This window comes from Onychostruthus taczanowskii, unplaced genomic scaffold (genome assembly GCF_017590055.1).
Source record: "Onychostruthus taczanowskii isolate IOZ18803 unplaced genomic scaffold, ASM1759005v1 scaffold144, whole genome shotgun sequence".
Lineage (NCBI taxonomy): Eukaryota > Metazoa > Chordata > Aves > Passeriformes > Passeridae > Onychostruthus > Onychostruthus taczanowskii.
In genome coordinates, this window is record NW_024498619.1 from 1,077,561 (window position 1) to 1,104,601 (window position 27,041).

The 27,041-nt window shown below is 45.6% G+C and overlaps 1 protein-coding gene across 1 annotated transcript; it reads left to right on the top strand.

Annotated features, from left to right (window-relative positions):
* Positions 1–8,036: 8,036 nt before the first annotated feature.
* On the top strand, positions 8,037–19,479 carry LHX8 (LIM homeobox 8). Its single transcript, XM_041398325.1, has 8 exons — positions 8,037–8,180; positions 8,373–8,531; positions 11,263–11,384; positions 12,760–12,980; positions 13,627–13,730; positions 16,211–16,306; positions 17,431–17,614; positions 18,883–19,479. The coding sequence occupies exons 1-8, from the start codon at positions 8,100–8,102 to the stop codon at positions 18,957–18,959; spliced, it is 1,044 nt and encodes a 347-aa protein (XP_041254259.1). The 5' UTR covers positions 8,037–8,099; the 3' UTR covers positions 18,960–19,479.
* Positions 19,480–27,041: the final 7,562 nt, after the last annotated feature.

The following is a 27,041-nucleotide window of genomic DNA, read 5'->3' on the forward strand; positions in this document are numbered from 1 at the left end:
GCAATGCTTATCAGTAAACTGTGTCCCCTCAAGAAGTGTCATTATAGACCACTCCAATTATCCTTACTGCAGGGATGAGTCCTAACTAGTGTCTCTGTCTGCTCCAGTAGATGGATTTGTGGTTAGACGGGCACTGCACATTCGACATTTTCATTTCTCTGCTGTACCAATCAACAATCTTAACCTACATTCACTATTCATTCAATATGGGAAGGATTCTTTCACTATACCAACACCTTCTTTGGTCTTTAGACGTAATTGCTGTCTGGTCAAACTCGGTTCTTCTTGTATATATCATCTAGTCACACATATCATAGCTGAATAGCACATTCATAGCCCCTAGCACTGAATAGAATCCATATGTTCTCCTCTTGTACCCCTGCAGAGATTTAGCAGTCTGAAATACTTCCTATGGGATCATTCATATCCCATTTTACACCAACATTCAGACATAAAGCAGCATCATGAGAATGTGGGGAACAATCAAATATCAGTATGAAAATCCACCAAAACACTGGTATGAACTGCAGTGAAGACAGGATAAATGTAATTTTCATTTCTGAACTCTCTATGATTTCGTCTCACCAGAAAGTGCAGATTTCTACAGTAAAAGTAGAAATATAGCAAAACACATTGCAGAATATAACCGATAAACAAGGCAGAGAGGGGTCGTGTCTCCCACTCTGCTTGCAGCCACCTAGGAGGCAAAACCAGACTGATGACCTCACAGCTGCTGCTGTGACAAGCACAAAGCCAGCAGGCACTCACAGAGTTGTCTTTCCACTTGCCAAAACCCTGGGCTCCAGCCCGACTGGGCTCCTCACACTGGGAGATCTTCAGTGGGCAGGAGCACGGCAATGTAAGGGCTTCACTTTTGTGGAAGGGACACAAAACACTGAGCATGGACCCACTGCATATTTTGTTTTGTAAATCTGCCTCTCAGTGTCACCAGGAGCTGATTGAAGGGGATGTAAGTGCTTGGATATTTATGATAGAGCAGTAGACTCTATATTATATTCTGTATAAACCTGAGGGCAAGTCAATGTTTCTCTGAATTCTAAGTTTTCTTTCATCCATCAAAATACTTTCCCTGAGACTTGATGAAATAATTTTTCTCCTGCTCAAGCACCAGCATTCGGATTGGTACCAAGGAACAGGAAAACATTAAACAATGAAGTGCTGTTGTATGTAAACCTTTTTTCAGGTAATCGGCCAGAGGTGACTCATCTCAACAAGTGTTCCTTGTATATATTAAAACAAACAGTTGCTTTTAAAATTAGTGGTTCCTTCCGTCCCTCTGCAATCTCAGGCTAAAGCAACAAACAGAAACTTGTCTTAGATGACCAGTAAAAATGCTCATTTTCTGACTTTTGTTGTGGAGTATAAAGAGTACCTAGAGTGCATAATGAGAACCCAGCATCTCCTGGGCCCCAAAAATGTGAGAGTAGTTTTGTGTGGATCAGTGGGGTGAACAAGACTCTGTTGTTAACATGCTGCTTAAGTAATCAGCCTCTTCAGTTACACTTTTTTTTTTTTTTACATATGCTCGGTGAAACTTATCCTTGATGTCCTTCAAAAGCAAAGACATGATAGCTGGGGCACTGCTGAGGGCAGCAGGAATAGGGCTGGATCCACATTTCCATAATTATAGCCAAGGTACCATAAAACAATGATTTTTCCTACAGTCACCATGTGCTCATAAATTAAAGATGTATTTTAAACCCTGACCAGTGTCTTTTCCAGTGTGAACAGGTTAAACTCAGAAAACAGCTCAAACCAAGAGGGTTGACAGATGCAGTTGTGTTAAACTTAACATGAAATTTTCCCCATTTTGTCCCCTGCCCAAAAGCACTGGAATGCATTCAGGCACTAAACTCGATAAAAGATGTCTAAGCAAAAACATACACTGTTCAGGCACTTCATTCTCCTCCAGATCAACATCCCTCTGGCACCAGATAAAATTTCCCCACTCAGTTCTGTGTCAGTCAAGAGTTAATGTTGCCATACCAGTTTAAAAATTATAAGCACCAAGAATAATAAGATTTCTCATTTCTACTTAGAACACTGCACTTCTTGCTACTTAAAACCTGCAGTCTCTGCACTTTCCAAATAAATGTATTTTATTTCAGAGTATTACAGCAGCACTTTGTAAACACCAGTTACATAAATCTTGATTTGCTTGTAGACACATGCAAACATTTCGTCAATTGTAACTTGCGGCCAGCAAACCAGAGTCTCGTTTCTGGAGGCTCTCTGTTTTTTTCAGACCTCTATGAATGAATCACCTTTCTTTCATCAGCTCCCTTCCTAATTTGCCCACTTACTAAACAAAATAGCTTAGCTCGCTAGTCCCAAATGTGCTCGATTTTTAACAGATATTTTCACTTTAATACAGACACTTAACACTGTATAAACACTCAGTCACAAATTGGCTGGGGAAGAATTTGAAAGATGAATCTGCCCCGAAACTCTGATTTTTCTCTGAAAAGCATTTGCTGTTCTGTGGGGAAGGGAGCTGTCTCTCCTCACAGCGGTGGCTGCCTGTGCCCCTCGGCGGGGGCTGACAGCCAGCACGGTGCCTCGGAGCCCCGGGCAGCCTCCTCCGAGGGGACTTGCTGCCCGCTGCCGCTCGTCTTTGCCAAATCCCGGGCCGGCTCGAGTCCCTCCTTTCGGGGGCAATCGTCAGTCTGGCCAGGAGCAGGCTGCGGCCAAGTTCGTCCCCCCGGGCCCCGCGGCCGCCCAGGTGCCCATCGAGCAGCTCCCGCCAGCGCGGCCGTCCCGGCCGTTCTCCGCTGCCGGCCGTCGACTCTCGCCTCGGCCGCCCCCTCTTCGCACCTTATCTCTGTCCTTGCACCGCCGCAGCCCCGACAGCGGTCGCGGCCCACGGGCCGGAGCGGGCCCGGGCCCGGGCCCGGGCAGTCCGTCGCGGCGCGGGCCGCTCACGGCGCCGGGCAGGCCGCACGCCGCCGAGATCGCGCTCAGCCGGACACCCTGACCGCGCCGCCGTCGGGCGCGACCCCAGACCCACCGGGAAAGGGTTCCGCGGGGCAGCTGGGAGACTACAGGGTTTCCACAATACCTGCTGGGTCCCGGCGCAGCCTCCCCCCTTCCCCGGGCCGCGCCGTGTCCTGCGGAGCAAGCTGCAGAACGAGCAGACGGGCGCGCACGGCCGCCGGTGGCACTGACCCCAGCCGGGCGCGGCTCCGGTGGAAGGGGCTTTGGAGCGGCTGGACAGCCTGCGGGGGGCTGAGATAACTCCTAGGGAAGCTCTCCTACTGCCGCACCCCTCGGGTGTTTCCCAAAGGCCGTCCAGGGAGGGGCTTCCGGCTCTGCCCTGTCCCTATGGACGACGGCCGAGGCAGCCGAAAACCTTACGAGCCCACTGCGGCCCCCGCGCCCCGGCCTCCCCTGCACAGGCTCTCCCGCCTGACGGCCCGGGTCTCCTCCAGAGGGTGATTATTCATCGCACGAACAGAAGCGAAAGGAATAAGGCAGGCAGACCCGCTATATCTCGGGCCCTCCAGAGTGGAATTACCGTGCTCACCGAAACCAGGACATCCTTACAATGCTGTGTCTGTGTATGTATAAACAACCCGCTATGGTTTCCAGTTTGTCTTTTCCTTCCATTACGTTAGGGGCAAAATGTACTTTTACATAATCTGAGTGCTGCTCTAATTTCCTCTGTCCCCAGCACTTTCCCTAACTGAAAGACAGCGTGACACAATTAGCATAGATGCTTAAAAAGTCAATTTCTGCATCAAGTGTTCACCGCGATTTCAGGAACGCAGAGATGCAACGCTTGATTTGATCCAGGTAGTATGTTCAGAATGCAGCGACCAAGAGTTGAAATAAATGAAGACGTTCCACACTGGTGTGTCAAAATTACTCCCTGCACCTCTGGTTGCAGTGCAAGGGCCAGCGCTCTAAAACATGCAGGGCTGCATCTCACTGATTCCTTTCTTGCCATCAGCCTCCCCGCCCCAGCTCCCCCTTGAAGGGAAGGAAAAAAATGCTAAAAAATATAAATTGGAAATTGCATCAAAATCTTGGTCTTGGTAGGGGAACCACAGGCTCAGGAATCATGTTAGGGAATAGGATATTTTCCCGTTGACTGATCTTGCCACTCACAACTAAGCAACACAGAGCTCTACACTAGAAGAGCCGTGAACAAAAGCTACATGTCTGCAGCCCTGAAAGATCCTAGACTCGCAAACCAGAGACAGACAGCCCGACCCAAGGAAAGTGCTTTGCATTGATTTGGAAAAAGAGTCAATGGTAAGAGACAGGGTTCGTTTCCTTCCCGTTAAATCAGCCCAGAGTCGATTATTCAGGGCTAGTCCAAACCCCTCATCTTTTACCACTGTCTGGGATCAGTGGGGGTGCAAACTCACAGAGAGCAAGCCTGAGGGCGCTGGCTCGGTTCTTTCTTCCACAGCCCAAGACACGGCGATCTACAGATGAAAAACCTCTGGATACTCGCAGGTGTACAAACACCTAAGTAGTGCAAGGAGATAGTTGAGACAAGAGAGGAGAGCTTCCGGAGAAGTGAACCTTATCCCGAGGGTGTCGGGCTCCACTCTCTGAGCCGTCCCGCCTCTCCCAGCTCTCCTACCACCAGCTGCTGGGGGACATGGGGTGGCGCTCCGCTGAGGGGACGGTGCGTCCCCGCGGTCCCCCCAGCCCTGCGACGAGCCCGTCCCGCCGGCAGCGCGGAGGGACCCGCCGGGGCGGCGCTGGGATGCGCGGCTCGGGCACTGACAGCGCCGTGCCCAGCCGGACCGGCCGGGGCTGGGCACCCGGTTTACCGTGGCCCTGGTCTCCGTGCCCGTTTTTCGTAAGCTGACCACAGCGGCGGTATTAATTTCTTACAGAATTTGTTTTAACGCTAGAACCGGTGTCACTGAAGAAGACTCCAGAGAGAAGCACCCAGCCGCACGCACTTATAGCACGGTGCAGTCTCTGATGGAGGAGTCTTTGTACCAACACCCTTTCGTTAAAACAGCCCTAATTCTTCGTGTTGTATTTTCTTCGTGCTGTATCGTATCATCAAACATTTAAGAGATCTTTCCTGTGTGCAACTAGGTCAGCCCTCCCACCTACAAATATCCTGGTATAACTTTTGAGAGAAGGGAAGCAGAACCAGCTACAGACCCCGTCGGAGGGTCCCGCTGGAGTCCCCCGCTCTTCTCCGCTCTCAGCCGGATCAGGCCAGGGCCACCCTGGCCACCGACAGGTTCCCCTTCCCTCCCCTCTCGGCCGAGACAGCGACGACCCTCCGAGGGGTCCTACCCGGCGCCCCAAAAGGGGACCCACGCTTCCGATGTGCACAGAGACTGCAGTGGGAGAGCAGGGTTCGCAAGAATCGGGAATTCTCTAGAGCCTGCATGTCTGCCCGTTTCCATCTCTTCAGAAAACGATGCAGGAAATATTCATTAAAATATCGAGGGCTTGTAATTTAAGCGATAAAGTTAAAACTGGGCTTCAGAGAGATGGGTGATAAAGGTGGACGGCTCAAAGTGTATCCCTGACAACCAAGCCCCTATATTTCCCACGTCCACCCCGTACGCGTTATCGGGTTTCTGACCGCTTCTCAGAAATAACGCCTCTCTCCAATTAGCTCGGCAAAACCGCTCACCTCTTGCGAAGCCCCTCTGGCCATAACAACAACCCGGACCTGCTGATGGACGGTTCTCTGGGCGCGTTTTCCTCCTGACTCCCCGAGCCTCCCGCGCCCCGGGGCGGCCGACCCAGCCTGCGACTCGGCGCAGCCATCGGAGAGGCCCTGGGCGAGCCCCGCCAAGCACCGCACCCCGCGGCGCGTCCCCTGCCCCGCCTCCGCGGAGACCCCCGCACTGCGCGGGGCTGCTCCCAAGCCTCGGGACGGACGGAGACACCGGGCGGCCAGCGCAGCCGCGTCCGCTCCTCACGGCTCCGGGCACCGTACGAAACATGGAGATCCCCCGCACGCTGGTTTTCCTCCAACACCGCAGTGTGAATTACAGCTGCTCGTAATCTCACGATCGCCGCGGGAAACAACGCGCAGATTGACTTTGTCGACTCCTACCGCTGCATTTCCAGAGAGAAAAGGCGCATAGGAAGGGGGTTGTTTCATAGAAATCAAACCCGCAGCCCTTCTCGGAGAGCGCACCAACCTCATTAATTATCTCGTTGAAGGCGCAGGAAAAGCAAAGAAGATCAACAGCCTTGACACTGCTCCCAGCCGTGCCCGATCCGCCGCGACCGGGCTCACCACGGGCTCTCATCACGGTGGCCCGACCCCGCCGCAACGCATCCCTCGGAGCCCCCGCCAGGTGCTCATTTTCTGTCGTGCTACCTGCGACAGACGACAGTAGTGCTGTCGTGTCTCTGTCAGCCACGGATGGGGAGATCCGCGTGGGGGGCAGGATGGGGGCCCGGCAGGATCCGCGCTGGTCCTGCTCCGAGCCGAACGCTCCGCTCCGCCCCGCCGCGACCCGCGGGGCCGCCGGCGCCCCGACCTGCGCTGCTGCGGACAGGGAGCAGAGCCCAAGGGGGAACCCTGCTGCGGGGGGGCCTAGAGCGAGGTGCGGTTTCCGGACGCTCTGCGGGGCCGCAGCCCGTCGCCTGCGGGGCGGGTGCTCTGGCTGGATCGGGGGCAGCATTTGGGTCGGAGTTTGAGCCAGCACACCCCGGGCCCTCGGGGGAGACGCCAGAAAGCCGGCTCAGGGTCAGCGTAGGTGTTGGTCAGGGCTGGCCCGGCGCTGTCCGTGCTCCCGGCCGGCCCGCGGTGCTCCGGCCGGGCGTCAGCCGCTCTGCGCCGAGCCTCGTCACGGCCATCACGAACCCCAAAGTCCTGCTTGCCTCGCTGAGGCAGCGGTGTCAGGGACACCGAGACTGGATGTCAGCGAGATTCTGCCCACGGTTAGATCGGTTAAAACCGCTGGACAAACGAGTAATTGACAGGACGTCCCGGCTTTACCGGGATGCGGCACAGCTGAGCTACAGTTCCGCAAGATCGGGTCCCGGGATTTGAAACAACCATCACCTTTTTTAGAGGGAGAGCAGTACGGGGCTTCTCCTTTCACACAGCTCCTCAAACGCAGAATTCCCTTTTATCAAATCCATCATGTTCATAAACGTAGGGGCAATTCTCTCTGGTCACCTTACTAAGGCTCAACAGCACGTCCTGCATCCGTGGTGGGGCGAGGCTGAACCACAGAGGTGAGGGGAAAGATGGAAACTAAACGACAAGTTTAATTAAAAGCAGCTGGCTGGTTAAACGCGTGCCTAGAAGCAGATATCCTGTTATTTATCTCACCTGTGAAGGACAAGCTACTGCTTTATTTTCCTCTAATGTTTCGAGAGGAGCCCGATGGTGCTTGGTGTGAGGGAACTCTCCGGAAAAGATTTGTGATCGTGGAGAAAGGGTGCCCGTAATCCACAGCCTCTCCACGGAGAGCCGCCGGCTGGTTCTGCAGGTAGTGAGGGACAGTCGGCCTTCGCACCCTCTGTTCGCGGTGCCACCGGTGTTAATCAGCAGCACCTGTGGGAGCTTAGAGCCGGAGGAGCGCTTCCACAGCTCAGGTGCTTCGATTTTAGCTAAATGAGAAAGGTTTTATTATGGGAGGCGCAAGCAGGAGGTGAGGTAGTGAGACAGATGGAGGAGCTGTGAGTTTGAGCTACAGGATTCGCTTGGGCTTTGGGATTTAAGAGTGTGGAGAAATTGCTCACACTGGCTGTTGCTTTCCTCCGTGTCTCTTTTCTTCGCTGATAGAGAGATGTAACTGGAGCGTGTGCTTAGACTGGGGTGATGGGGGAAGTTGTGGCAAAAGATTAAGACAAGTGAGGGGGTTCTCAGGGGGGTTGTTTTTTGTTGTTGTTGATGTTGGGGGGGTTCCGTGCCTCCTCCCCTCACTAAATCGGCACGGGCTCGCTAGTGGAGATAACGGCCCCGCCGCGCCGGAAGGCGGGTTCTGTGCAGGAGGTGAGGCCAGCGGGGCAGGTCCACCCACTTGAAAACAAAACTTTTTTTCCTGCAGGCGCTGAGAGCAGAGACCGGCGCGGGGTCCCCGGAGCCGGCTCGCCGCCCGCCGGGGGCTGGTATGTGGTAGGGTAGGGCCATGTATTGGAAGAGTGACCCGATGTTCGTCTGCAGGCTGGAGGACAAGGACTTGCCCGCGCTCGGGGGCCCGGCGGAGAAGGTGCGCGGGCGGGGGGCGGCGCGGCTCGGGCCCCTGGGGCGGCTCTGGTGGCCTCGGCCGTGCGCTCCCGCGGACGCCGCGGCCGCCACCAGGGTCCTGGCGAGACCCACAGGCGTCGGTGGGCCAGACCGGGCCGGCGCGGGGCTCCTGGGCGCGGTGGGTGCTGACCGTGGTCTCCCCGCGCTCCCGCAGGCCAGCCCCGCAGCAGCTGACGAGGACTCCTGCTCTTCCTCCGCCGCCCTGTCGCCCTCCTCATCGCCGCGGTCCATGGCCTCAGGCTCAGGCTGCACCCCCGGCAAGTGCGTGTGCAGCAGCTGCGGCCTGGAGATTGTGGACAAGTACCTGCTCAAGGTAAGGACGCCCGAGCCGGAGCCCCCTTCCTCTGGCGACTTCCCCCGCCGCTGAAGCCGGAGGGCGGCCCGCTTAAGCAGCGCCGAGCCGGGCCGCCGGCGGTGCCCGGAGAGCCTCGGGGAGCCAGGCCCGGTGGGATCCGAGGGTACAGCCCCCCGGGTCCCCCTGTCGCTACGGCTCAGCCCTCCCCTCCACGGACGACGCGGAGCTGCCGCGGACACGGGTGTGCGGAGTGCCAGCGCGTTTGTTCGCGGGGTTCGGGCCAGAGAGGGGACCCTAGCTGCTGTCGGTGTTTCGGGTGACGCTGCCTGCGCTCGGCTGTGTGTTTCTGACGCACCGGGAGAAGCGGGGAAGCGAATGGGAACGGGGGGTCCCGGCCGCGGCGCCCCCCGCACTCTCTCGGTCGGACGGCGGCGGCGCGACCTGTGTTTTACTGAAGTAGGTCTGGGGGGAGCTTCGTGAGTCTCAAAGCCAAAAGTGCCTCTTGAGAAATGGAATAAATTATTCCTGCAAAAGGTAGTTAAATAACCTGTTTGAAGGAAACGACCTGCGTGCGTGCAGAGCAGTTCTCTTGTCTTAGCAATCAGAACCGAGTAAGATAATTTAAAAACAAATAAAACCAAGTGGCTTTAAACATGAAGTGTTACTGTGTGGGGAGGTGTGAGGGGGAAGTTTATTTGCCCTTCGTATTATAGCCGTTAAAATTATTCCGGGTCAGATTTTTTTGCCGTCCTTCCTTTCAGAATTGAGAATTACAATCATGGCAGAAGTCAGTTGATTCCATCAATCTTAAACAAAGTTGTTGTATAGTTGCGACGTGATGGTGGGTGACACCCCTGGAAGCACATCTGTGGTGTTATTAAATCATCCGGTTAGGTCTTGGTTGAGGTGGGAAGGTCTAAGAAAAATGCCTGCGGGGGCTAGTGCTCACTTAAAATGGGGCTGGCGCAGGAGCTGCCACGCACCCCTGGTTCGGGCGACCCGTCCCTGTTGCAGTGGCTTGGGCTGGCACAGAACAGCGGGTGGACAAGGAACGAAACTGACTTGAGCTAAATTCAGTTCTGTTAACTCCCGTGACGTTTTGGCAGCTCATTTATAGCTTACTGGTCACTGCTGTCTCCTGTCTGAGCAACCAGGATAACGGGACTTGGAGCAAAAGACCTCTAAATTATTTAGCCTTGAGTTGAAATTAGCTGTTACTGCTGCTTGTGTCGGCAGAGAGGGATCGATGCTGGTGTGCTACTGCCCAGCAGCAGCACTCCTTTCAGCTCCATCCCTGTCAACTGACCAGTAGGAACACGGAGAAATGGCATTAAATGGGACAACCACGGAAGCGGATGGTGTCCCGCTCTTTGGAACAGCGTTGATCTCTGCAGAAGAGGTAGCTGGCTCTGAGTGTCTGGGATGTCAGCTCCCGTTGCTCGGAGCTGCCGGGGTTCGGCGCGGAGCTAGCGGGGCCCGGGGAGCCTGGCACGGCGGGGCAGGCTCGGTCTGGCTCGGCGCTGCCCCTCCACTCCGAGCCCTTTCCGAGAGATGGTTGGGAGGGTGAGTTTGGTGGCACTATCAACTGCTATCAACAGTTTCATGTACTGTGGTGTGAACTTGTCAGCATATGGGAAGGTGGCTGCCAACAAGGATAAGGGTTAGGAAAGCATTGGGCAAACTGCAATATTACAGCCTGAAGAATGACTAAAATGGGTGATCCCAGCATGGGCGTTGGAGTCCATGCCTTGCCTTCTCTGAGATTTGTCTTACCATGCTCTGATGAAAGGCATATTCCGGATTACATCAAATCTGCTTTTCCATAGGGAATATATGGGCTGTTTGGTATGAGAAACTGGCTCAGTGGAAAAAAAAAATCTGAACTTAATCATTCACTTCAGAATTCATCCTATACAGTATGGGATTATCCAGAGGGTTATTACTTAATTTTTGTGGTCACTGGGAGTCTTGGGTCATCAAATGATTTATTTAGGTAATGCACAATGACTGCGCAAATAAGAGTTCCTTTTATAGGAAAGCAGAAATTAAAATAATTGCTCTCATTTTATTTATTTTATATGCCACAAAATTATATGCAAATTTTCAAAAATGCTGATTTCTACTGCATTCCATGGTGATGTTTAGTTTTGCTATGGGTGTATTAAAGAAATGTTGAACTTGCTATTAAAACTCCTGCTGCTGTTTTGAAACTCACATGCCATTCACCAATTGTGCTTTAACAGAAACGTGGCAAATGGAGGAGTAGTTGATGGTGTATTTCTGTCTGATCTTTTTTCCCTTCAATACTCACGTTTTAAATTTTTAAGTAACTTTGCAACGTTTGTTTTTTGTTAGGCAGGAATTTATGCAGACTAGGAAATAGAAGTGTGCAAGTTAGTTTCCTTCCCAAGGTCACATAAGGCCAAAACTTGTTCTCTTACTCTAATGCTATGAGAACAGAACTGGGCACAGAACACCTGCATGGAACTTGTATCTCTTGCTTCCTCTTCTGCTGCTTTTAATTACAAACCCATGAAAGCTTACTCTGAAGACTTGAATCAAATTAGTTTACTATCAATATACATGGGGTTCTATAAGGAAAACGTTTTTCATCCAAGATAATTTTTCAGTGAATCATGGTGCATAAAACTTTTTATAATTTCTGGGAAAAGAACCAGGGTTTGTAAATATAAACTGCAATATTGGTAGTACAGGTACTGAGGGGTGTTTTTTTGCTGGATTTTTGCAGGTAAATGACCTCTGCTGGCATGTGCGCTGCCTCTCATGCAGCGTTTGCAGAACGTCCCTGGGAAGGCACACCAGCTGCTACATCAAAGATAAAGATATCTTCTGCAAACTTGATTATTTCAGGTATATCATCCAGGAATATAATTTATCAGATAACTTATTATATTTGCTTGTTGCTTTTCACATCAGCCACAACTGAAATTCACTTGAGGCTTTTTCTTTTTCATTTGCTAGGTTTATTTTCAGCAGTTTAAACTCTGACTTTTCTTGAGGGGGGACCTGGGGAACCCTAAGTCTGTGTAATGTGACTGCCTGCTAGGTCTCTAATCTGCCCTTCCCCTTTTGCACATAGCTGCTGTATTTATATCATCACTCACTCATGTATGCACTGAGGGGAAAAAATGTCAGAGTCCCTGCCACAGTATGGTTGTAAAGCCATTGTATGTGCAAAGAATCGTCCTTGGATAATGTTGGCTGAGAATGCACTGTAAAATTGAGATGATCTCATTGGAGCAGTGCTTCACTGGTGTGGGGCTTAAGGCATCACAAGGAGCTACAAAATCAACCCAGAATAAATCCTATTATATGTAAAAGAACCTTTCAGCAGTTATACCTTTCTGTGATCGGTTTCATTTAGAATGTGATTCTTTCAATATTACAGGCTAATCTTGCAAGGAAGAATATTATTTGTGTTGGAAATGTAGTATTCAGGATGCAGAGTCTTTGATCCAGAAAGCAGCAAAAATTGCTGCTGTTAATTTTAATGCAATTGCTAGTACTTCTCTAGTTTGATTGCTAGACCAAACTATTTCTGGGATTCTCAGCTGTGCAGTGAATAGATTACATCCAGCTAATCAAGTTTGACAGATAGTGGGAGGGGACAAGTTGAGTGCTGTAAACTTCTGAAAAAACTAGATTTTGTGGGACTTGAAAAAAATTTGGGTCTTATCTAAATAATCAGCATATTTTGGTGGCTACATTCCTCTTCAAAGAGAAATTTTGTAGTGTAATAATGCAGATTTTTTGGTTTAATTAAAAAAGTCATAATGTGATGCGAATTGAGGAAATAACTATGAAGATGCAGGTTTTCCCCTTCTGCTGAAGATGCTGAAAGATTAGTAAAGGGGTAATCTAGCTAAATCTATTAGTTCAGACTACCACTAGAGTAATGTGAAATACATTTGAAAAATTGGAAGAAGTTTGAACAGTCTGTTTCCATCTTTCAGATTTGAGTAATTATATTTATAAAAGGAACGATGAGGAGCTGTGAATTCATGTAGCAGTGAAAATGCTTCAGTTTTGCTCTTTGCCTTCTGACAACACTAACCTGTCTTTCGGTAGCGTCTTGTCTTAAGCTATGGTATAGAAACTTGCTGATTCTTGTCTTTGCAACGCCGGGGGCTTCAGCTGCAGTGGCAGAACGCGGCGGCCCCGATGCCCCCGAGCCTGGCTGTGCCCGGCCCGGCTCTGAGCTGGCCCCCGGCCGCTCTCGTTGCAGGCGCTACGGCACCCGCTGCTCCCGCTGCGGGCGGCACATCCACTCCACCGACTGGGTCCGGCGGGCCAAGGGCAACGTCTACCACCTGGCGTGCTTCGCCTGCTTCTCCTGCAAAAGGCAGCTCTCCACCGGAGAGGAGTTCGCGCTGGTCGAGGAGAAAGTCCTCTGCAGAGTGCATTACGACTGCATGTTGGACAATTTGAAAAGAGAAGTGGAAAATGGTAACATACTGCTTGTGTTTGTGGTTCCGATTTAAGTAAATTGCTGAGGTTTATTTCATTTTCCATACTGAGAGGTAATTATCTGGTTTTACTGAGACTGGAAGCACAGGTACTTGAATTAAAGTAATGGTAAATTACTTCACATGCAGGGGATTTTTTTTTTTTTTTTTTTTTTTTTTGTTTTGCTGTTTTGGGTTAGATTTTTTTGCTTTTTTTGAGGGGAGAGGGTTGTTTTTTGGGTTTGTTGTGGTTTTTTTGGGTTTTTTTTTGTTTGGTTGTTTGGGGGTTTTTTTGTTGTTTTGGTTTTTGGGATTTTTTTTGGGTTTTTTTTGTTTTTTTTTTGGTTAGTGTTTTTGTTTTTTTCAGTCCGCAGAACTTGTTTTGTATCCTAAGGAAAAGAAAGTAACAGCATATCTTGTTGATAAAATGCCATGTTAGATTTATTTCTTCCCTCACTTGCAAGGGAGTTGTTTAGGGCATAATGTGTTATGATGCTAGATCAATTGAATTTTGAATAGATTTTTTTTTTTTTTTAAGCTGGAATTCAACAGACTAACTGCTGTTGGTTATTGTTGGAGAACAGTCTGACTCACAACAACAATGTAAATATTTAGAAGGCAGTGTTGTTTTCTTTTGAATGTTTCAGGTAATGGGATTAGTGTGGAAGGAGCATTACTAACAGAACAAGACGTTAATCATCCAAAACCAGCAAAAAGAGCTCGGACCAGCTTCACAGCAGATCAGCTCCAGGTAGAGACAGTGCTAAAATCTCATGTAGCACAGGTTAATGCAGGACATGGGCACTGAACCAACAGAAAGTTTTATGCATACAGGGGGAAAGAAACGCTTGAATGCTTTAAACTATTTCATAAACTATCAAGACACAGCATGTTTCTGGAAGTTTAACATGAAATAGTACTCTTCAAGCTCTTTATTTCCCTGGGGAAAGGTTGTAATTCTGAAGAGTGGAAACAGAAAAGGTGGTTCTAATTTGATTGCTTGATGACATCTATTTAATCAGCCATTTACATCACTAAGCATAATAAAAGCAAAATATTTTTTAGATTATGTAATGTGAAAAGTTGTACTAAATATGGATGCTGTATGTGACTTCAAGACATTAATAGGATGGAAGTTGGAATTGTTGTCATGCCTGCATCTCCTCTGCTTTCCAGGTTTCTTGTCTTTTGGTTGCCTTGACAAGAGTTAACTCCTATTGAGACAGTCCAGAGCTATTTCAAACTCTATATAACCACTTAAATTAGCTTTCTAGGGAAAAACTCCAAGATAGGGCCAGCTTCCAATGAAAGAGGGGATGGTAAGACAAGATTTAGAGGTTTTAACCTGTAGTGAGAGAACCTGTGACTTGCTACCTATAACAGGTCTTTGAGTTTCTGGTCACAACGTGAGTTGTTTTGTTGGCCTGTCCTCTTATAGTGAAAGCAGTTGAGAAACTCATCTTGAGGTGTAATAACACGTGAGGTGTTAAAGCAGGGCTATAAAAAAGGGCATGGAGTTGTTCAGAGCTTGGGTTCCTGTTATAATCATGACTGGAGACAGGAGGTGGTGTTAACACAAAACAAGGATGCAAGCAGTAACCCAGCCAAGTGCACAGGGCAAGGGCTCTGGACACTGAGCTTCAGCTTCAGCAAAATGGAACTGTTTTCCCCAGCAGAAGCTGAAAGGGAGATAAGGCCAGCCATTAGGATGGGAACTGCATCCAGAACTTCTTCCCAGCTGCTGCCATTGAAACTCCCATGCTCCCTTCTTTTCCCATTTAAAGCAGATTGTAACATTTTAAAGTAATTGTAACATACTATAGCAGGTGTTTGAGGTGTTTTGGCATCTTGTTATTTAATGATACTTTCTATCTGCTTGCTGCACCTCTGTACCTATCCCGGAGGCTGCTGTAGGACTTCACTTCCAACAAGAGAAACATTGGGATAAGTGCACTGAGTGGCAGCATGTAATTACCTCTCAAAGCACTCGTGCAAAAGAATGTCCGTGCTTCTTTAGCACCTTCCAGGACCTAAAAGGGCTCCAAGAGAGCTGGACAGGCAGTTTGGACAAGGGCCTGGAGTGACAGGACAAGGGGGAATGACTTCCACTGCCAGAGGGCAGGGATGGATGGGATATTGGGCAGGAATTGCTCCCTGGCAGGGTGGGCAGGCCTGGCACAGGTGCCCAGAGCAGCCCCTGGATCCCTGGCAGTGCCCAAGGCCAGGCTGGACACTGGGGCTGGAGCACCTGGGACAGTGGCAGTGTCCCTGCCAGGGCACAGGGTTGGAACAAGGTGAGCTTCCAACCCAAACCAGTCTGTGATTCTATGAAAAATTACAAAAGTAAAACTTTTCTGAATATGGAAAGTAATAGTCTGAATCTCCAAAGATGAGGCCAGGCACAGTTTGATGGGTCAAAAACCCAAAAAACAAAATAATTATTTGAAATTGCTGAAGATACCCTGCAGAAATCCATGAAGCCCTACTTTTATCAACAGGGCAAATCCTTAAAGCTTGTGAAAGTCTTCAGGATGCAGGCCAAACTGACATTTGCTTTCTCAAAAAAAAAAAAAAAAGAAAAAAAAAGTGTAATTTATATCCTTAAGACAAGTGCTAACTTCAATTTTCTGTCAAAAGATGAGTAACCAAACCATCAGAAAGGTCAGGTCAGCCACAGTGGAGCCTCTGTTTCTTGGGTTAGTGAAAGGCAAAGGAAACACAGAGCATTCCTGTATCCTCCATGGAGATGAAAAGATCAATTACTCCATACAACATAGGATACATTTGCATATCTATGAGATAGTAATTGACAAGTTCAGAGAGGTGGATCATGGCTCATGCCTTGTTTTATGCTGTGGTCAGCTGCTATAGGTGTTTATTGAGCATATTTGAGTTGCTTTGCAGTAAATTTTCTCCTATAGTTCTTTTAATGCAATCTTACAGAGGATTTCTTCCAGTTTTTACTACTGCCAAGCAGAATGGATTTCTCTAATTTCTGCTAAATGTCACAGCTCACTCAAGCAGAGCAAGGACTTGTACTTTAGCTTTGGGGCATTTTGTTTAGGTTTTTTTTTTTTTTTTTTTTAATGTATTGGGTACTCTCTAGAGACTAGTGACCACAAAAAAAAACTTTCCTGAAGACAGGCAAGGAGTAGTACCACAGTCTGAGAATATTGTCTAATGTGGCTTTCTACACAAATGCTCCTACAATCTCACATCTTGCCTTTTCAGGTTATGCAAGCACAGTTTGCTCAGGACAACAATCCAGATGCACAAACACTTCAGAAACTGGCAGAAAGAACAGGCTTGAGCAGACGTGTTATACAGGTAACAGTGAAGTTACTCGACTCACAGTCTGGTACTCATCCATTGGAAATGCTCAACCACATGTTTTTCTGAGGTTATTCTAACATGGAAAAAGATCCTAATATCTTAACTTCAGACAAAATCCTTAGTCAGGAATAGGTCTAGAACAAGCATTGTCATTTGGAAAACTTGCTGTATTCCTCTTGTACTTTGTGTGGAGGGATTAAGTCTTCTAGGAAGAAACTTCTCAGCCTAAGCAGTATAGAAATTGGCATTAAGTTATTCCAAATACATATTTGACTGTAGCAGCCTGTTCTTAAGTCCTACACTCTTTTTGAAAGCATCTGTGGCATGACATTAGGAGCAAGCGAATGTCTAGTCGTTTGTTCTAGAGAGCAGAGTTAAAATATACACCCATGCCAACCAAAACTGAAACACACACTTGGAATCCTTGCTTGAAGATGTTTCTCAGCAAATATATGGATGCATTTTTATGTGTAAATGTGATTTTAAAAATATAATACAAATTATATATTTATATGTTAATATAAATAAAAATAAATTTTGAGCTGCCTTGGCTCATTCTAGCCTGGAAAATTGACAGAGTGTTTCTACAGAAATGAGGTATCTGGCTGCTGCAATCAATCCTTAAAAAAAAAAAAAAAAAAAAAAAAAAAAGGAATCTTGTGTTGTTTTCCACACGAAAAGGCCAAGTGGGTATCGTATGTGAAAGATGCTTTGCTGTCAGTAGCTCCAGGCAGGGAGAAGCCTGTGTCTGGGACGTGCTGGGTGCTGTGGTCCAAGCAGAGCGGGGCTGCAGGTGATGTTGCTGGGCCTGAGGGACACCTGGGGCCCTGGGAGGTGCCCAGCCCCACACTGTGCCTGTCCTTGGTGCTGCTGGGCACTGAAGACACATTCCTGACTTGACCACGCTTGTATGCTTAGAATGGATATTTCTCCATTTGCATTGTCAGCATTGACCACGCTTGTATGCTTAGAATGGATATTTCTCCATTTGCACTGTCAGCATTGTATCAAAGGCCAAATTAACTATGCAAACTCAGCTTAAGACAAGCTCCAAGGTTGTTGTTCTGCTAGTATTGAATGCGATATGTCAATGTGATGTTGGTTTCCCTCTTTTTCAGGTGTGGTTTCAGAACTGCAGAGCACGCCACAAGAAACATGTCAGTCCTAACCACTCATCTAGTGCTCCTGTCACAGCAGTTCAGCCCTCCAGGTTGTCTCCACCCATGCTAGAAGAAATGGCATACTCTGCATATGTACCCCAGGATGGGACTATGCTCACTGCTCTGCACAGCTACATGGATGGTAGGTATAACAGCTTTGCTGTTTTTCTCCTCGTAAAAACATGATCAACTGTAGCAAGACCAGTTTACCAAGTTCTGATTAAAGAAACTTAATGGATATATCAATACTGTACTTGCTATATACACCTCATTAAGAAAGCAGTAGCCCTTCACTGCAACAGCATGGCTGAAGATCTGAGTATGAAGACCACTATTTGTGCTTCTTCTAGACTATTAAAACAAGAATAAGAAATTAAATACTTATTTAAATATGTCACATATTTTAATAATACTTAGTTTTAATGAAATCAGTTTGCCACCTGCTTCCTGGCTTTTGTCCCATGGGTTGTGAGCATGCTCAATCCAGCAAATTCTCTGAAAGCTTCAGCTTTCCTCTCATTAACACAATGGGAGGGAGGGGGGAGAGCCTGGTGGTCAAAAGTGCTTCAGTCTTTGTTTGTCTTATGACCCAGCAAGTCAACAGCCTTGGCTCCAATTTGTGATTAGGAGGGACTGTGAGTTTTGGGAGAAGCAGGCTGAGCCACATTTGTGGCATGAGCTTGTTTTCCTCCTGAGCAGTGGTGTTAAGGGCAGCCTGTGGGTGGAGGAGTGCAGATGCTGGGTTAGGAAAAACACAACCTGCTGCAGGGTTGGCACAGTGACCTGTCATTACCCAGTGGATTTACTGACTTCTGATCTTTTGCTACTTTCAATGAAATTGACTGGTAAATATTTCTGTTTTTGTAGCTCAGATCTATTTGTGCTTCTTCTAGACTATTAAAACAAGAATAAGAAATTAAATACTTATTTAAATATGTCACATATTTTAATAATACTTAGTTTTAATGAAATCTGTTTGCCACCTGCTTCCTGGCTTTTGTCCCATGGGTTGTGAGCATGCTCAATCCAGCAAATTCTCTGAAAGCTTCAGCTTTCCTCTCATTAACACAATGGGAGGGAGGGGGGAGAGCCTGGTGGTCAAAAGTGCTTCAGTCTTTGTTTGTCTTATGACCCAGCAAGTCAACAGCCTTGGCTCCAATTTGTGATTAGGAGGGACTGTGAGTTTTGGGAGAAGCAGGCTGAGCCACATTTGTGGCATGAGCTTGTTTTCCTCCTGAGCAGTGGTGTTAAGGGCAGCCTGTGGGTGGAGGAGTGCAGATGCTGGGTTAGGAAAAACACAACCTGCTGCAGGGTTGGCACAGTGACCTGTCATTACCCAGTGGATTTACTGACTTCTGATCTTTTGCTACTTTCAATGAAATTGACTGGTAAATATTTCTGTTTTTGTAGCTCATTCACCTACAGCTCTTGGACTTCAGCCGTTGCTACCCCATTCAATGACACAACTGCCACTAAGTCACACCTAATTCCTTTTCATCAGGGATCTAAACTATTAAAGATGTAACCTTAAATCATAGTGTATTGAAAATATCATTGGAAAGCTATTAATGTTAACTTTTTATTTAACACCCAGAGCATTTTCAAGAAAATTTTCGCCCAGGTATGTACACCTATTTAGCCTGCAAGACACTTTTATGGATTCTGCATAAGTAACTATTACATTGTTTACAAGCCTTATTAAACACCTTTTTGTATTGTCTGGAAGTAGTTTGCTCTAGTTATGTGTGTGTTAATTTATTTGTCATCAAAAGAGCACTTTGCCTAAAAGAAAGGACTGACAATTGTGCAAAATGTTTACAATTCTTTGTGAAATTGTTGCTTATCATTAGGTTTGTATTTGTAAGTTATTGCTAAAAGTATTACCTGTATTTGAGTTGTATACAGCCTATATGTTAAAACTTATTTCTGTGAGTTTACAAAAGTTTTGGTTGCGAATATTTTCAAAAAGAACTGAATAAAGTTTCTGCTGCAGCATGCCAAGCAAAACTGTTGCTGTCTCTGTGGCTGAACTGTGATCATTTGTCAAGTGCTTAAATTGAATCTTCAATTTTTAGAGAAGGTCCTTGGTATACTGAGGAACATTACACTGAAGTCCTTCAGGAGGGCTCATATCTATTTTCATTGATAGTAAAAATCATTTAATGGACTTATATGGGTCTTGAAACACTCCAAATATGAAGTTTCAGTATCTTGAAACACTTGCTATACAAGTGGGTGCATGCAAAGCAGTGCTGCTTCTGAGGATGCTCACCAGGGGAGGGAAGGGAAACTGGTGCCGTGTAGGACAGATTTTCAACTGTGACTTAGCAGGTGGAGAACCTGAAGTCACATTTGCTTTAACATTTTGAATCTTTCTTACTTCAGCTTTTGTTTTTTTCCATGCTTTTGTCTTGTGATTTTGTTAAGCAGGGAAATAAATGAGAGGCAATACTTGAACAGTCTGCTTTTTAAAAGTAAAATCTAGTTCGGCATTTTAACTGACCAATATCAAACTGCATGTGAACAATGACTGGAAGTCAGTCAAATGCACTACAGTCCACTGTGTTTAGAGCTGTTAGGGTGCTAACACTTACTAGTAGAGCATGTTTTGATATATTAATTTGATGCACAAACGTTACCACAAATTCAACAGGTTTTTGTCTTTAAAGACTAGTTTCCTTCAATGACTGAAGACTGTTAGATCCCCCTTGCTCACTTAAACTTTGTTTGCATCAGAAGGAAACCGTACTTTGGAAGGGTGTATGTGTCCATATCCCTTTTTTTCTCTCCCAACTATGCATTAGTGTCTACTCTGTGAAATTCCTTAATGGTGCTGGTCAAACCATTTCAATTTGGAAAAGGTAATGCTCTCTGTTGATGACTTTTGTGAGCAGAACTTTGATGGCAAGCTCTGAATTAATAAAGTTCTGTCAGTTACATGCTGGCACTGTTTTAAGTGCTGCTCATAGATGTCTGAGCTAATCTGAGCAGCCAAAACAATCTCCAGTGGTTTAAGACTTTTATTATCCTGCATTTTTTTAAACTTTTTTTCCCACAAAACACCCAAGACTGGGGCTGTAGTGGTACTTGACTGACCTCACATTTTATTTGAGCATACATAACTTCTAAGTTAAATGCCCTGGGTAGAATTATGCATTCCAGATGCCATTTTCAGTACCTAAGCTAGCTCCAGATATCTGCATGCTACCAAAGGATGTGTGTAGCAGTAGACAAACTACTTTTTGTTCATTTGTCTGATATGCTGAAGTTTTACCAGTTAAATGCTAAATGATGTTAATTTAGGTGTTAACATAAATTGGTAATTTGAAATGCAACTTGGGCACTTGCACTGAGCCCCTTTAAGGAAAAGTAATTATTCAGTCTTAGTTGAAGAACTGAGTAGCTTCAGGTTGCCTGAAACAAAAGCAAGTTTAAGCTTATTTATGAAACACCTCCTTCTGTTCAGGTCCAAAGTCAGAACATGGGGGAGCAATTTTCCTATTTCCCTATGAAAATGGGAAGAAGGAGCATTGATCTTTTCCTACTGTTGAGTGCATGAGCAGATATTTGTTTATTAAAAGCCATGTGAGATATTTGTGGGTGGGGCTGGGAAAATGCAGACTGCATTGAAAATAGGAGAATGTGGGCTTTGAGTCTTCCTTTGCCAGTGCCAGAGCTGCCAGCAGCTGGTGTTGGGCTGACAGAGTGTTTTAAAACTCTGCCATACTGCAACTGAAACCAATCCCCTTTCTGAATGATGTAACAGCTGCTATCACAAATTGCACCAATATTATTTCCCAAGTTAATCTCATGGGAGAAAGATGTCTCCTGCTCCAAGTCTCCCAAAACCAAAGGTTATTACCAAAATAGGGGAAACTTAGGACAAGTAACAGTATACTAGTATATAAAAATTACACATTTTCTTATTTTAAAACTAGGCCATTGCATGTTTAAGATAGCTAGTCCATTTAAAAAAATCACACAGGGAAGAGTTTGAGTTTTGTTTAATATAGGTTAGCAGGTCATTCAAGTAAATTAGTCATAAAAATATAATTTAAATACTATGTAAGCTGCAATATGCTGAACACAGGAATCACTAGCAATCAACAAAACAATCAGCAGAAATACTAGCATTCCTGTAATATGGATACAGGCGTTTAGCCAAAATCTGATTTTAAGATCAAAGAAGTGTACATTTATGTTATGCATAGTTAAATGCATAAAAATGTTACCTTTTAACATGCACTTTGATCTTCAGTGTCTCTGCAGGAATTTGTACAGGTGACTGGGTGGGCTGGGATGCTCAGACATGCTCCACTGATACATTTAAATATGCCAGTGCAGGTTTATCACAACATCAGTTCAGAAAGAGTTGCCATTACAATACAAGAGCAAAGAGCCACTAATATAAAATTCACAAAGGGTTTAACAACAATTTTTTTAAGCTCTGGTGACCCAGAACCACTACAGCTGACTGTTATACTTTGATTTGTTGTCTATTTTGGACCATTGTTAGTGTTCTCAAAAAAGCAGCCCACTTGTGAGTTTAAACATACCAATGTGATAACTGTTCAAATTGCCAGTATTTCTGTAAGAAAATGGAACTTTGTAAACTAAAACAAACTAACAAAAAGTAAAATAAAAACTATAAAACCCTTATGACATTATCATTTGGAGCAAAATAAGTACAGACTCTTCTCCTGGGAGGACTGAGTCTTTTCCAAACTTAGCCTCTTTCAGACCCTAAAATTAAAACAGACTGCCCAGAGAGCCCAGCCAAACCAACAGAAATGAGAACCTGGGAGTTAATGAAAGTTGATTCAAGACAGGAAATTGAGTTGGTCAGATGTGTTGAAAATGATGGCAACCAGAAACTAAGTTACGAAGCTCCATATAAAACAATCCTTTCCTTCTTGAAGCCATCTGCAGATGTGTGGATTTGCAAAGGAACATGCCAGGTTATTGCAGAAAATGCACCAAAAGCAACAGCCATCTGCAAAGTCAAACCGCAAAGATGGCACGTGTCAGATGCTGGCTGAGGCAAGCCCAGAAATATTTTCATCCTGTATTTATGACCGGGGTCTGTTTGACTGTAACAGGTCAGTTACGTTACCATTTCCTTCTTTAGCAGAAATTTCAGTCAGAGCATACCACTGCACCGTTACTGTGGCCCAGAGCAGCTGCAGCACAATGACAACTCGTGGTGTCAGAGCAGAGCAAGGCAGCCTCCTTTCCCCTCTCCCTGAGCACTGGCACCAGTGCTGGAGAGGCACCTCCACGAGCAAGGAACTCAGAACACAGGTGCTTCCCAAAACAAGCCTACTGACTGAAAATGAGTAGCCATGCTGCGTTCCATATTCCATCAGGTGGTGACATGGGTCCACGTTCTGGGGCTGCCAGGGAGACTTGCACCATATGACATTCCTCTTGGCTAACCAAAAAGAACAAACTGTGCAAAAGGAGGATCCCTGGAAAAGACTGGAGAGCAGACTGCTGGTGCATGAAAAAAAGCTCCAGGTAGGCTTTGAATTAATCTGGATGTGGATTAAAGTTTCTATGGCATGCAGCCAACATCAGATTTAAATGTAATGTGAATAGCAAGAAAACTATGGGAGATAAAAAACCCCCATCAGCCCGAAAACAAATTTTAAAAGAGGCAAGAAAGCAATTTTGTTAGTAAACTTGACATTTTCTGAAGGAGGATAACATAACTAATAGCTGCAGCCAGTTCCAACAGGCTGCATGTGTTAACAGGAGACACTGATGTTAGTTCAAAAAATAGAAATGTCCAGATTTTAATCAAAGTAACAACATACACATGAGACACATAGTAAAGGTCCTCTGTGATCCAGAATCCCCTTCCAGTGTCTGGGGACACTATGTTAAACTCTGAAAAGCTATCATGATGACTTGAACTCAATACTCTTTAACCTACAAAATGTTTAACTGCTATCGTTATTTTCTGGCATGAAAAAATATTGAGCTTTACAGCAATGCTTTACGGAACAAAATGCATGCAGGTTTTATTTGGCAAATTTGCATCAGATTAAATGTTAAAAATAAAAGGGAACAAATAAAAGGGAAACAAAAGTAAATACGCTTTCATGGAGATTTACCATAGAACAGTAGTGTCTTTTATCTCTTCCAAGCAACTGTAACGTACGTCTGCCCACATGGCACGGCCTCAGTCAGCCTAGCTGCTAACCTGGGCTCAGGGAACACCAATATTCCTCTAAAGATCAGTTTTGCTTGTTCACCTTTCACTGTCTAGTTTGGACTGAACTGGCCCACATCTAAACCTCCTAGGCTGTGTCATTCTCCTCTCCATAAGCATTTGCTTTCACAGAATCACAGAATATTCTGAGTTGGAAAGGATCTTCAAAGATCATCAAATCCAACTCGTAGGAGAAGAGCCCATCCAGGGATCAAACCCACAACTTCATCACAAGTTTTCTTTTCCATCAGCTGCCTACCACCCCTCGTGGCACAGAGCACAAGGGCTGAACAAGGACTGCTACTCATGGCCAGTGACTGGACAGCACAAACCAACCAGTCTCCCCACCAATGCTGATGGCATTTAACCCTTGCTAAAAAATAGCATCATATAGTGTAAGCCTCATACACCCATTTTCCCTTAAATGATATATGCTGCAACTATGTGTACACAGAGTCTATGTCTGCATGTATTCACTATTTGGCCACTGAATCCCAAACACACAGCCATACCAGCCTTCTTTGCTAACTCAAAAACTCGCTTTGCTAATTCAAGGTCTCATTACAGGGAATGCTGAATGCCAGAAGCAACTTCAGACAAGGTTCCCCACATGTGGAATGACTTACAAGGCATACCTTAACCTTGAATCCAAATTCTTCCTTTTTCCCCACTCCAAATAAGTGCTCCACTGCTATGCCTGCTGAAATCCATCCCCATCCCTGAAGAGCTTTTGCACGAGGTTTGGTGGTGGCCTTTTTCCTTTCCTTTCCTCCAGAAAAACATATGCAACAAGGCCCTGGCCAGATTTGGAGCCATCTGCCACAGGTCACCTGCCCCTGATGCACAGCCAACTCACGGCATACAGTAAAGGTTCCTTCACTTCTCACAGACAGGGGAAAATACGACTGTGAGCCTCCTAAACTCCAAAGAAGTTTTCTACTGAGTTCTACGGTATCATTTCAGCCAGACACCTTGCTTCGTAGATCTCAATTCAGACTCAGGCAAAACCCAGTACGGTTTATTACTACATTGTTTAAAAAAATTAAAGGAAAAAAAGTAGCAAACAATCCTCCATGCTTTATACACAAACCCGAGTTCCCGCCTGCCCCGGCACCGAGCGCCCCCGGCCCGCCCAGCCCCGCGGACAGCCCGGCGCGGCGCAGACGCACTCCGGCTTGTATCGAAATCTTTATTAGAACGATCCCCAAGAACTGCAAAACGGTGAAGTAACAACAAGAATTAAGCACTTCCGTTATCAAAGATACTTAAACAATAGGATTCTATTTCTGCATAGCAGAAGCAATAGGATTTAGAGCTCAAAACATCATGCTCGTGTTAATTCGGTTTTGACAAAACAATACAATCTTAAGAATCATTTCAATGAAACCTACCTTTCATTTCTCAAACCTCAAACAGCCATTTTTATGGCTTTAAAAGTCATTATTTGGGACAAATGCATGTGGACATTTTGTAGCATAGAGTAACAGACAATTTTAATACTAACAGCACTAGTGTTATTTGAACATGAAGAAACACTCATTTTCTAATTGTTTACAGTGCAGTACAAATTACAAATAACCCCAAAAATCATTGCCTGTATCAAAAGTTTAAAAATGTAGAACTATTTATAAAATGGTTCCAGAATAGGAAATTATCAGTCTTGAAATGGAGAAGGAACCTTATGCTTATAAACACACAAATAAATGCATTACAGTAATATATATGTAATTTTTAGCTTTATTCCTTCTGTTGTAAGTAGCAAGAGCCCAGTTCTACCCACAGTTACACAGGTACAATACACATGATCATTGTAAACAGAAAGCAGAATAGGCCCTACTCAGAAGTCCACTATACCACAAATTAAAGCTAATTTAAAAATCTACTGTATAAAAATGGAACAGTCTTGCATTGTTTTAATTTATTTGCAACACTATTGTCACATTTTCTCCTGGACCACACCATCAATTTTCATAATCTCTCAACAGCAACAGTGTGCTGCATCACACAGTGCAAACACATCCAATATCCTTACTACAGTTGATTTCTTGTTAGTCAATTTGAAATGAAGTGTTGGTTTTCCTCTCTAGCCTTTTCTGTTTTATAGTCTACACAATATAAATGAATTTCAAAATGTATGCCAGGTAAAGTAACAGCCAGTAAGGCACTTTGTCTGCAAGGATACAGCTGTCCAGGCTGAGCAACTGGTCAAAGGGAGACATTCTGGGTTACTCAAAAACAGTCAGCTAATTCTTCATAACCACTTCTCTGACAGCCCACTTGTGGAAGAACACTTACTGACAATTGAAGAATCAGCCTGACATTGCATCCACCAAAATATTTTTCCTGTTCTACAGCAGAACATGCAATAGTAAAATATTTCATAAAATACTAACGTTTAAAAGAATATTCAGCATCCTTGGATCACCCAAGAATCATCTGCTGAATACTGTTTAGAAAAAAAAAATCCTCATCAGAAGAAATGATCCTATCTTCTTGTTTCTGTGTTTTGTTTCCATGTATATGTAGTGGTTTTTTGTTGGTTTGTGGGTGTTTGTTTTGTTTTGTTTTGTTTTTACAAAATTTGAAGGCTTGACATAAAAACTTTGGTATAAAACATGTAAATGAAAGCCATTCAGTAATATGCTTTAGGGAGATACAATGAATCCAAACCAAACTAAACAAATGTGAACACATGGATGTGATAGCAAGTGTTTCTACTGTCTTGGTTTCTACATTCTGCTTGTTTGTGATCTTGAGATTGGGTTTTTTTCTACTCATGTGAAAGGGTCTTTCTTCAGCTCCACCTGCCTTTCCACAGCTCCTCCCAGAGAGAAGGTGCCTGGCCTGACCCGCGTCCCGCCCCGGCCGCGGTTCCGGGGTCTCGCACGCCTGCACCCCGGCACCACAGCGCAGACCCAGCGCACCTGGTGCCACTGTGGGCACTGTGCCACCAGCCCTGGCGGCCTCAGCAAAGCAAGCTCATCCTAAAGCAAGCAACAAAGCCCAAATCCAAAAATATCAGTATTAGTACCTCCTCTGTGGTGCGCATCTGCACGCTCTGGCCCACAGGATTCATTAGGAACCATTATAATAAGATAGTCTTGAAACATCTTAGGTGAACCTTTCCCAAGTAAATATTTGCATAAATTTTGACTAATTATTAGCAAGTTATTTCTAAAAAGCCAATTTTAATATTAAATAGTTACTACCCACTGAATTTATTGATTACAAAATCTACATGGTATTGCTTTGTATTTTCACAGTTCTCATAATTACATAGTAAGAAAATGGCTTTTAAATTTTCTTCTCAGAAATTATGATCAGTTACATGCTAAATACTTTGACAAAATAGTGA